This window comes from Hermetia illucens, chromosome 2 (assembly GCF_905115235.1).
Source record: "Hermetia illucens chromosome 2, iHerIll2.2.curated.20191125, whole genome shotgun sequence".
NCBI lineage: Eukaryota > Metazoa > Arthropoda > Insecta > Diptera > Stratiomyidae > Hermetia > Hermetia illucens.
This window is the reverse complement of record NC_051850.1, coordinates 165,818,405-165,831,384: the sequence shown is the minus strand read 5'-3', so window position 1 is coordinate 165,831,384 and position 12,980 is coordinate 165,818,405. Positions and strand designations below refer to the sequence as shown.

General features: G+C 38.7%; 1 protein-coding gene across 2 annotated transcripts in view; it reads left to right on the top strand.

The window, feature by feature from the left end:
* Nucleotides 1-5,471, top strand: part of LOC119650427 — a 40,201-nt gene extending 34,730 nt beyond the window's left edge. Inside the window, exons 4-6 of one of the 2 annotated variants that reach the window (XM_038053242.1) lie at nucleotides 2,871-3,200; nucleotides 4,284-4,618; nucleotides 5,446-5,471. In XM_038053242.1, the coding sequence (XP_037909170.1) occupies nucleotides 2,871-3,200; nucleotides 4,284-4,574 (621 nt within the window). In that variant the 3' untranslated portion in view covers nucleotides 4,575-4,618; nucleotides 5,446-5,471. Of the gene's footprint in view, nucleotides 1-2,870; nucleotides 3,201-4,283; nucleotides 4,853-5,445 lie in introns of those variants that run through there. The other variant, XM_038053241.1, reaches the window with a different exon arrangement.
* The last annotated feature ends 7,509 nt before the right edge of the window (nucleotides 5,472-12,980 follow it).

Here is a 12,980-nt window from a genome sequence, read left to right as displayed (position 1 = left end):
GCAAAATTTTATCTTTCGATTCGTGTAGGTAAAGGTAAATCCTACCTCTTAGTAACTTCTTCGCCCTGTAAGTTAAGAGTACACTCACACGCCTGGGATAGGGACTGACCTCACGGCAACGACCTTTGGCTATCGAAAACGGTCTATGATTGGTTTCTGGAATGTGCGCACGCTCCTCGATAACAGTAGCGAGGGTCCTCAGAATACTCGCTTTCCCGAGGTAAGATTGTGAGACTTTGGAGAGTACTCCTCTCCTTCTTGCAGCAATGTGCTTTTGTACTCTGGAGAGCCAAGTGGTAGCAGACGCAAAAGCGGTGTCAGGTTGCTTCTGACTTCTCTTGACAGTCTGTTAAGACTGTCAGAAACCGGCTGCCAGGTCAAGAGAAGTCAGAAGATGCAAGATTTCGGTCCAGGTTAAGGAGCATCGCATTTGTACAATGGTACGCACCAACGGAGACTTCTGCTATAGTGGACAAGGATGCTCTCTACGAGTAATGAAACGCAGTTCAGGGGAGGCTTCCTAAAAGTGACATTGTGATCCTGATGGGTGATCTGAATGCCAAGGTGGGATCTGACAACATTTTGTTCGGACATGTGATGGGGAAACACGGTATTGGCAACCGCAACGGTAGTGGTGAAAGGTTCGCGGATTTCTGCAACTTCCGCCGCCTCGTCATTGTTCGAGCTCAGAGCCTACCATAAAGTCAGTTGGGTTTCAACTGACCGATGCCGTACAAGCTATCATATCGACCACTTCGTGATCAGCAGTGGATTTAGTAGTTGTCTATTGGATGTGCGTTACAAGAGAAGCGCTGACGTTGGCCTCAAAAGGAATCACCATCTGATTTTCGCTTACGTTCACTTGCATGTTGCGTCCGCCACTTCTCACAGAGTTGGAGAGCTGCGACACTCTAAGTTCAACATCGACCGCTTGTATGACCCAGCTGTCGCCCGACAGTTGGGGAGCTATCTTGCTGATTTAACCGCAGATATAATGACTAACCCGCCTAAGAGAGAGAATGATGAGAATAAGCATTGGCCGCCATCAAAAGCGCTCTTTTCCCGGCTGGTACACAAGCAGTCGGCGACGTCCCGAAGGAGCTTCATCAGATCTGGCTGACTGCGGAATCATGGAAGCGGATCGATGAACGGGAGGCGTTGAAGGTTCTACTGAACGCGCTCGAACTCCGACACCGAGCAAAGTCCCGAGAAGTTCAGCGTAGTGTATGCCGTGATAAAAGAGAATTTGCTATTACACTGGTCAGGGAGCGGACGATACCGCAGATTACAATGATTTCAGGAATGTATACCGCATCACTGAAGAGCTTGCATGTGGTCGCAACTCTTTCGATGGTGTTGGTCCATTGATTCAAATTGAAGTAGTTATGAGATCTCCAATGTATTGTGACTTTTTGGGAAAGCACATGTTATTATATGCTCATGACAAAATGGGAAAATACTGGGTCTTCTCAGAGAATGGCGTTCCTAAGCACACGTCCTTGTTTGTTCAGAATTGGCCAAACGACAACCAAGTTGCAAAAATAACCTGGCCTTCTCAAAGTCCTGACCGGAATCTTATTGAGCATTATTGAAAAGAGTTAGATTGACGTGTTTCAGATCAAAACTTTTCTAAAACAGTTAAACTAATGGCTGCTCTCCAACACATAGTTCCCAACCCTAGTTGATATAATAATGAACTTAGTTGAATCTATTCCACGAAGATGTGAAGCAGTAAGAAAGACTAGAGCCTATTCAACAAGATGTTGCCAAAAAATATTCCTTTTTTCATATTGTTATTGTTTCTAAGACAAAAGATTCCAAAGTTTTGACGGGTTGAAAAAATGACCACCACACACGAAAGTTTTTTGTTTGTATTTTAAATTAACGAATTAACGGTAATAATATAAATAAAATAAAGGCCCACTATAAAAAAAAATGTATAAGAAAACCCAAAAATAAAAATTTGGCAAATATTTGATTCATTTTAAATGAAAGTTTCCAAAGTTTTGACCACTACTTTATACACGCTTTGATCACACCTGCTACAACGCAAAACAATTCCCAAGGGTGAAATTAGGAAGACTACGCACAGTAGGTTCGTCTCCCGGCGTATTGCTTGAATTTGTATGGTGGAAGAAAATCATTACATATGTTCGATGCTCTTCGATCACTTGCGCGTTACTTTGGTATTAGTGCTACGTATGTGATGCAGTGCATTAGTGTAGAGTCACATGGTTGCCAGCACATGACTGCGAGCACAATTGTTTAGAACTTGCCTCATGGAATGGGAAACACACAAAAGAAAACCATCTATTTGCTGTCGACGCACTGACAGACCAATCCAATCAATACAAGGGCTAAAGGTTAGCTAGCTACTTCGTACATTCCGTGTCCCCCAGAAACTTAATTTACTCCTCCTATGTGTCCTTTTTAACAAAGTAACACATTAGTATTTCTAGAAACATATTGGTTCAGTCATTTCCATCCCCGTCTTATCAGCGCTTCAATCCATGCTAGAGTAGGTTGGGAAGGTAGTGGGCAAAACGTCAGTCTCAATCCACATGTTGTTCAGGGACAGGGTTTTTTGTAAAGATAAGAGATGCTGTGGCAAATATGCACTCCTTGATGGAAATTGGTGCTCTGCTGTGACGAGGAGACAAACGGGGCATCAACCCTGTCGGCTAAGTCAATACCAAGTAGCTAAGGAGAGCCTCCAAATGGTGGCAATGGTCGTTCCGCCCTCCTGAATTGGAGACCGTCGATATAAAAATCATTAACTTCCATATACGAGTACATTCCAATCAATCAATCCAAAATAAATACTTTGATGATTGAATAACTGAAATTTTGTTTATTTCATTTATTTTCAGGGATCACCAGCACCACCGTCAAATCGAGCGGAAACGCCTTTTCCAGTTGAATTTCCAGGCATGTCAAACAATCAAACCAATTATTTTACCGGAAGCCAGACAACATGTAGTCAACAGTCTCCATATTCAAATTGTTCACCCTACAGTTGGAATGAACAATACAGCCCCAAATCAGTTAGGCGGCGATTACCTGATGCACCAGCATCTCCTTCAAATTTTGTTAATAAAAATCGAGTGCTCGAATGTGACTTCATACCTAGTAAAAAATCACGGAAAAAAATCACAACAGAAGATAGTGAATATTCACCAGAAATGCGTGAAGAAATTAAGGTAAAATTCAACTTAAATATAAAATTAATATGTGGGTCAGTATCTCTCAACGCCCACCATGAATTTCAAATCTTGTTGGCTAATTTATGTTCCGAGTCGTAACTGAGTTAGTTATAAGGCATTAGCGGAAAAAACACGTCTTAGTGAAATAAGGATATTTCCTCGCCCCGGACAGAACATTGATTCATACTAGCATTACTAACCTGAAAAGGACCTCTAGGGATACCGTTGAGCAAGTTTTCATTGCCCCACTGATACACACGCAGGCCAGGCTTTAAAGTTTGCTATTGTGCTAAATTCAGTTGTTTCTGCCCAGATTACCGTCCTATAGGTCATCATTGGCTTTGCTATTGCAGTGTATATCTAGTGCAGCATTTTCGGGTGCAACCCCATTTTTTCCGTGCTATGGACCTGCTTGTGCTTGCTTTTTGAGCGGGGACCTTTGTTGGTTGTGGTCTTCGCAGTAGGCCAATGTTGACTTTGACTCCACAGTTTAACCTCCCAACTCCTCCCTTCTTGGGTATGGCTACCTGGCTCTCGGTGTTACGGCGATGTGCTTTCAGCTGATGGGCCAGTTTGTGTGCGGTTAGGCGGTCCACCGTGCCATAGGCCCCCTTAGCATGGTAAAGTCAGGCTTACTCACTAAGGCGACCAGGTATTAGTGAGGCTCCGTTCAAATACAGGCGGTTACCCTCGACTACAAACTATCCAATGGGCACCGTCTGCATAACATCCTAGTTTGGGGAAGGTGTTTTTAGACTCTTCGGTCTAGATTCGTAGCATTTTGTTAATAGTAGGGTCACTACGTACAGGGTGTGACTATCAGGACCCACTAACGGTCTTGGTAGATGAGGGGCTTGGCTCCTGGGGAGTCGCACATTAACCCTAGAGAGAGATAGGTTGGCTACCAGAAGGTTCTATTCCACATCAGTCTATCCTACAGTCTACTGCTTGACTCCTTGTTTTACCTTAAATGGATTAAATTGCATTTGATGCTTAAAATTATTTATTATTTCAAGAAATTGAAAGTTCAATTTTAAACAAATTCCAATGAGTAACTTGAGTAAAATTTTTCATTCACAGGACATAACACCATTACCAGGCTTCCAACAAGCTTTCGGTTCCACAGAAATCGGCCGATTTTCGGAAATATTTCTAAATACTCCCGAAAGGGTTGATTACTTTTGCGAATCAGAACCGGACACATTCAGTCCCCAACCATGGGAAGCTGGAGACTCTTTAGAAGGTCCACACTATAATCTCCACATAGGAGCTACAGTCGTACAACCTGACGTATACTCTGAAAATCATAGTTCAACCGATTCGCCTATAGAAACTAATTATTTCAATGAAATACAATGTAGTGATTATTGAATAAAATTCAAAATGACTCTATTATACTACAAATAGTCATATAGGTAAGTGTTTCGGATTTTTCCAAATATAAAAGATAAAATACAAAAAAAAAATGTAAAATCAAATATGAAAAACTAAAATGATTTATAAAAGATTTTTTAAGTAAAATATAACAAATGTAAAATAATGTATAAAATGAATAGGAAATATGAAGACTAATTTTTTTGTTTGTTTTTTATATTTTAAATAATAATTTCCTATTACTTTTATATGCTATCCCATAGTTCAAAAAATTAAAAGAAACTAAATTGTTTTTTATTCATTTTATTCCAAATACTCATCAAACTAAAGCAAAACGAAGAACGATAAAAATAAAAAATTCTTTTTCAATAATAATAAGCTGAATCTCTAACGATTTTTTTTCTTTTTTTTAAAAAATTTATAATTTAAATTGATATATATATATGTCATTCATTGTTTAATTTCCTCCCATAGACACGTTTGGCAAATTGCTTATAAATTCTCTTTTGAAAATTATTTTAATTAATATAACCAAATTTTAAGCGGAAGAATTATTAAATTTATCAACAAAAAAGAGTTAAATTATTTGTGCCTTTCCGATGAACAAACACAGATCAAAAACTTAGGATAAATAGCTAAATTAAAATGAGGTTTCGTTTTCAAAAAACCTTAAAAATGGCAAGGAAAGCAGAATATTCTTCCTTAAATTTATGTTTACAATTGCTGGAACTTTCGAATGTCCCTTTTTAGATACATTTACACTAAAGTCTTTTTGTACCTTTTTTATTTTTTATATGTTAACATGTCATTCTAGCATATCTTTCGAAGAAAAAAATGAAACTAAATATTTTATTGATTTTTTCCTTAGGGACCAACTTTAATACTTCCCTTTTTTCGAATATGAAACATCGAACAAACTGTTAGTTTCTTACATTTGAAAATATTATGTACATACAAAGTAGAAATAGTAAGCATATGCAATTTATATTTCTATTTTGAAGAGGAATGAAAAAAAAATAAATAGCAAATATAGAACATTAATGGAATAGGAACAAATGTAAATTCCCACGGCTAAGACTACTGACCAGTTGGTTACCATTCAATAAGTGAAACTCATTTCCTTTCCTTGAGAGTTCACTATTATAAAAGGGAAATTACAGTCGTTATATTTTGGAAATAATCCCAATCCACTTTTTTGACGACCTACAGTCTTTCAGGAATACTACTCATAGTTTTTAGGTTGCTTACACTGGTACCTAATAGTAGAACCAAACAGATTAACACGGGATATAGTCAAGTTTCATTTGAAGGAAACAGTAGTGGATTTACCAGTAGGCGGACTAGGCAGTTGTCTTAAGCGGGTCGGCGGATTTTTGTGCTATATTTTATTGTAGGGCCCAGATTCGTTTTGAGTCTCGCCTTCTGAGAGCAGCTTTTTTACGTCTCATATATATCTGTATACGCGCCAAGGACCGGCGCTCCGGGACGTACTTTAGTTATGAAATTATGAACTGCCAATAGGGGAACCATGACTGTCAAGTTGTGGGTAAAATCCGATTTAATAAGTTATGGTGGGCGGGTCACTTAATCCGTATAGATCAGGATGATCAAGCCCGAAAAGTCTATAAGGGCAATATCTATTTAGACGAGACAGACCCTACCTGAGATGGAACGATGGCGTAGGCCAAGTCGCCAGACAGTTTTTAGGGATATCGAATTGGTGGACCTCGGCGCACAGCGGGGATGTCTCGAGTTCCTTATTAAGGCAGACCTAGACCGGATACTGGTTGTTGCGCAGTTGATTATGATGGGAACTGGTGATACGCTGCTTAATATAAAATAAAATAACTCTCTACTCAACTGCATTCAAACATAAACTACAAAGCTCTCGAATCTTGTGTTCTGGATAGTCTTTGCAGAAGTGATTATGGCTAACTAGGCTCATCATCAACGCCATAAAGGATAACACTATATTCTAGTGATTTTGGGACGAATGAACTTGTAACAGAGACCGCTGAGGGTTCTCTAGGGTTCTATTTTGAGTTTCCACTTGTATGCTTCAATGCCGCTACATTCTACATAATGCTTTAATGCTGCTAAATTTTTGCTTAGTATGGTGGGTATGACATCGCCCTTTCTTTTTTTTATATTGTGTGGAGTTGCATACACGATTCATTACTCTCCTGAGGGCATCGGCTGCTCTACCAGTCTGTCTAAAATCTAGCCTTGGACTTAAGCACTTAATCTTGCTGACCTGAAACTGTGATATCTAGGCGACTGGCCTCCATTCTGGATTGCTGGTTCAAGGCGTGTTTTTAACTGGCTTTTTAGGAGCCGCAGCTCTGTCAGAAATTGTGTAATGTGGTGCCATCACTAAACCCACTAAATAACACGAAAGATCAATGTTTGGTTCCTAGGAATCATTCTACAATTGTTGTGATTACTCCAGTGATTCTTGGCTTTCTATTCTTCGGTTCTTTGTTCTTTCTTCTGATTCATTCTCCTTTTCACGTGTAGACAACATGGCTCACTTATCATTGGGCCTCACAGGACCATCCCTACAATAATTGGGATACATGCCCTTATCGTCACCAAGAGATGCTCCTATTTCTCTCACATCCTAATTCTCCCCCGCAGGCCAGTGCCATGTATGAAGAAGTTCAGCAAATACTCTGAAGCTTTATTTAGGACCTCCGATATCCTTCATGACCGGTGCTGGGTATTTAGTAATCGGTTTTGAAGTAATCGTGTAGTCACTCACCTGAATATTATCCGTGCTCCTTTCTTACTGTCAGTAATCAATACCGCCTCCTTCGACCATAGTTAGCCCCGTCACGTTAGGCTTATAACTCAGTAAAACTCCATTTCAAACTAGCTAGTCTATTGCGACCATTATAAGATGAATGTGTGGGAAACCAATCCGTCATTCCGTTACGCCATGCCTATATCCTACAATAGCGGGCCTTGAGGCATCTCTTCCAGAGTACTTGTTGTTTTTTTTTTAGAGTAGGGTAGGTGAATGCGTTTACGCACGGAGTGTTGAACTCTCGCAGTAGCATGCTGGCGGACTACCAACTAAACACCTCCCTGTCATCAGAGAACTAGCCTGGAACCGTTTGACACATTGCTTCGGGCTAACCCCCCGCTCTCCCGGCTTTGGGAACCGTCAAGTCAGGGAATTCCTTTCACCAACGGGAGGGAGGGGAGTTGCTGTTAGTTCCCTCCTTCCGATCCCTCTGCCGGTCGATTTCAATCTTCTTCACAATGAGAAGCGCCCGAACATAATGCCCAATACGATTCCAGCTGCCAGCGCTCTTCAGCATCTCTCTGACAATGTTCTCTGGAGTGAGCTCCCCTGTGTCTGCATAGAGCTGCTGGCGAAAGCCGTCCCACCTCTCGCAAGGGAAAAAAGTGTGTTCAGCATCGTCTGCCACTCCATTGCAGAACACAAAATCAGAAGATCGCGCCTTCCCAATCCTGTGCTTTGAGATTGAAATCCTCCATGCCCACTTAGAAGTTGGGTAAGGAAGTAATCAATCTCACCGTGCGTTCTGTTCAACCACGGGTCTAATTTGTCGACGAGCCGCGCAGTCCATCTGCCCCTTGGCTCATTTTGCCAAGAAAGTTGCCACTCGGTAAGGGTGCGTTGACGTTCTTCACGGGCAACCACCTCTCTTAAGTTTTCGCCCTTACGACGGTAGATAGCTTTGCGCTCCTTGGCAAGGAGGGAAACGGTGATCACTCCCGCGATCACCGTCACAGCCGGTTCGGAGACGGTGCGATAAGCAGACGCCACTCGCAAAGCTCCTCGCCTCTGCACTTGAGCGAGGCGTTTACGATGCACCTCCTTGTCAAGGGCATCAGCCCATACCTCCGTGCCATAGAGAAGAACCGTCTGCGTTGCTCCCATAAGTAGTTAGTTGCCTATAGTTAGTTGATATAGGGCCCCCGACATTCGCCATTAGCCGAATCAAGGCCGCGACTCCAGCTGCAGCCCAGTCCGCTCCTACTTTGATTTGCTCGAAGAAGCTCATCTTCGAGTCGAGCATTAAACGAAGGTATTTAACCGCTGGTTTTGACTCTATAGTCAACTCGCTGATCGATATGGAACGCAGGATCGGGATTCTCCTTCTGGTCAGGATGACTACTTCGGTTTTTTCCAGCGCAAGATTGAAACCGTGAGCAGTCATCCATCCGCATACCCGTCGCATCAATATGCCAAGTTTACTTTGCGCCTGTTCAACAATGCGTCCGGCAACAAGTGCCGCAACGTCGTCTGCATAACCGACCAGGCGCGACTCTTCGGTCATATCGAGTCTCAGCGGACTATCGTAGATTACTTGTAGCATTATATGTAACGACGGCCAAGTAATCCACCATCGAGGCACTAGGGTCGAAGATATCGATGACCAAGTAATTCACACCCTGACCGAGGGTGCCAGTTCGGAAACTAGTTCGTCTTAATGGTATCTCTCGCCGACTGCACCATCAATTCGTCATGTATTTATTATCGTTGTCACCAGATATTGATTTGCAAACAACATCCTCTTCCAATTCAAATAGAATTTAGAACTTAAAAATAAAAGAATGTAGAAAGTGAACTTTTAACAAAATTTCAGATGATATGCGTAAAAACCATCTTGCATTATAAGGAATAAAGTACAAGTTAGTTAAATTAGCATTGTACATATGGTATATACTCGTTTTTCATATTATACAAAAACTATACAAAATTATATAGAAAAAATCAAAAGCAAAGATAAAATAAGTTTGTAAAGAAATCAAAATGAAAACTTGAAAAATTCACATATTTCATTAGATAAAAATTAATAGCACTAAATAGTTACATATATCTGCCAAAATTAGATTCATTAAGTTCATAATAATCAAAATTATAATCATAACAATTAAGAAAACTACAAATTACTCTAAAATCATTGGAAATATTTCCTCTGTGTATATGGTCACATAATTATTATTTTTCTAATATAATATGAATTTTTGACGCAGAAAAGTTAGTTACAGTGCTTTATGTGAAAGGAATCAATTAAACTCTGAAAATTAGATGAGAAAAGACCAAATTATATGAGATTTTATAAACCAAAGGATACGGAAACAAATTAATTTTATTTAACTCATATTTATCTACTTGAGCAGAGTAAATAATTTAGAAAGAAAAATGCCAAATAACCACAAATTAATTAAATGAACACTTTTTAAATAATTAAAAATTAATGAACTAGTATTGTTAATAATGAATCCACAAGCTAACATTGCAAGTATAAATCATTAATATAAAACTAAAGCACATCTATATACAAATAATTCCAAATCTGTACTATATTAGGTAGACAATTTATAAATATTAGAAAAATACCATACATAACCATAATATAAACAACATAAATTAATTTATTTTAAGTCTAACTCCATTTTATACAATTCGTGATTTTAGATTTTTTGATTTTATACTATGAACAAAGTTTAAACTGTGCCATATTTTTGTCCAACAAATATTACTTTTATTAAATATTTACAAAAATAATGTTGAATCAAAGAAATGAATAATGAAAAACCAATCATTTACATCACTCTAAGTGTTTGCGTACAAAATGTCACTAATTTTATGTGCATTGATCACATTTAAAATACAATTTCACAGTAAGAAAAACATACTTCGACCGATTTTTTAATCATTACTAATTTTTGTAAAATTTATAACAAAATCTAATTTTACTAAATATCGAATTTTGAAAATATGTATGTATGTAATTTTAAGTGCCTTATCGATGAAAATTCTCAATGTATGTATGTGAGGTTCATTCTTTGTTGTTTCTGTCACAATTTGTATTAAACAAGAATTAAGATTAATAATGACATTAAAACAATATAAATTAAACACCATCATATAAAATACTTGTAAGTTTTAAGAAAATTATCATTAATTTTTTTAGGAAATATTTAGAATAGACTGTGAAGCCAGTCTTAAAATAATACCGGACTCATAAAATACCAGTGTTACTAACAGAGAAGTGATTCAATACCTTTGTTTTGGAGTTTTCACAGTATATTTGTAATAAGTGGTCTAGTCTGCTGGGATGCAGCCTTCTGTATACAAACAATCTTGAAAGTATACTTTATCTTTCATATTATTGAAAATATAAATTTAATATTTTTGTTTTCAATCTAAAATCATAATTCAAAGTTAATTTTTTTAAAAACTTTTGGATTAAAACATAAACAGGTGGTAATTGTTTCGCGGATATGAAACCGTATTATTAATATATTAATAGCAATCCACCGCAACAATAGAATATTATATTTTTATAACTTCGGACGGTAATGAACACCACGGTTTTTAAATTTTGATAATTCAAACCTGATCAAACGGTGAAATATTCGTTTACACCAACAGAAATTGCAACTCAAAATTCAAACATTCAAAACTACTTTTACTTGAATCCTATTCCATATTTTTCAGTCTTTGCGATTCAATAACAATCTAAATACAAATGGATGATTTCACAATAGTGACCATAGTAGCAAAATTAGCATAATTTTAACAAAAACAAAATAAATTACTCAACAACCCGAAATAAAATAATGTTTTATGAGCCGAAAAAAAACATTCAACAATATTCAAATAAATGAGCATTTTTCAAGTTAGTTATAAACAGTAATCAAAATTTGAGGTTTCATGTGAGATCAATCAAAAAACTGGTCATACCTACTAATTTCAATAGAAAAATTGTAGCTAATGAGCTATTGATAGAGAAGAATATGAGTAAATAAGATTTGATGAAGTAAATTTTCGCTAGTTTCATTGGTCAACTTTCAGAAGGGCAAGCAATTTTCACGAAAAAAGGATATGTAGCTGTAGTATGAGTAAGGATCAGGGTCTATTCTGTACTGATTAAAATTGGAAATACCGAACTCATGAAACCTGAAGGATAATCGAAAAAAAAAGATTTCAAGATTATTTCCGTCTTTTGAGTGATTGTTGGCAAGGGGAGACTGTTTATGATAAATAGCATAACACTCCACATCGAGCCTTGGTCTCCAGTAGAATGCTCTACCAATCGCCTCTCTAGAGTGGCGAAATCCAGAAATGCTAGAATTGTCTGAGTCAATCTTAACCTTTAAGCTCTTTGTTTCGTCTTGTCTAGGATTTTCCTACGTCTGTCTACCTGTCTACCTTTAAATATTTGATTGTTGTTTGTTGACTTCCGTCATTGTATAATAGCTTCCTCAACTTGATGACTGTGTACATCGGTGACTCGTCGCAAATATAATACATATCCATCTTTTCTCCTTTTTCTTTAGCCTTTGTCCATTCAATTCAATTCACAAGCTCACAAACTAACAACTTGCATCTAGAATCTTCGTTGCTCCAATCGGCTTTTTGATCGATTCTCATCTCATTTTGATCATCATCATCATCAACGGCACAACAACCGGTATCCGGTCTAGGCCTGCCTTAATAAGGAACTCCAGACATACCCCCCCCCCCCCCCCGAGGTCCACCAATTCGATATCCCTAAAAGCTGTCTGGCGTCATGACATATGCCATCGCTCCATCTCAGGCAGGGTCTGCTTCGTCTTCTTTTTCTACCATAGATATTGCCCTTATAGACTCTCCGGTTGGATCATCCTCATCCATACGGGTTAAGTGACCCGCCCACCATAACCTATTGAGCGGGATTTTATCCACAACCTGACGGTCATGGTATCGCTCATAGATTTCGTCGTTATATAGGCTACGGAATCGTTCATCTTCATGTAGGGGACCAAAAATTCTTCGGAGGATTTTTCTCTCGAATGTGGCCAAGAGTTCGCAATTCTTCTTGCTAAGAATCCAAGTTTCCGAGGAATACATGACGACTGGTAAGATCATCGGTGGTAAGACGTTTCGAGCGTAACAGTTTTTGTAAGCTGAAATAGGCTCTGTTGGGTGACAACAACCGTGCGCGGATTTCATCATCGTAACTGTTATCGGTTGTGATTTTCCACCCCAGATAGGAGAAATTATCAACGGTCTCTAAGTTGTAGTTTCCTATCTCTATTCTTCCCGTTTGATCAGTACGGTTTGATGTTGTACCATATACTTTGTCTTGCTTTCATTGATGTGCAGCCCAAAATCTCGCGCCAATCGCCGCCTGCTCGATCTGGATGAAGGCAGTTTGTACGTCTCAGGTGGTTCTTCCCATGGTGTCGATATCGTCAGAATAGGCCAGCAGCTGGGTGAACTTAAAGAGGATCGTACTACTTGCATTTACCTCAGCATCACGGATCATTTTCTCGAGGGCCAGGTTGAAGAGCATGCATCATAGGGCATCCCCTTGTCGTAGGGCGTTGTTGATGTGGAATGGTCTTGTATTCCTGCTGCTTTTATCTGACCTCGCA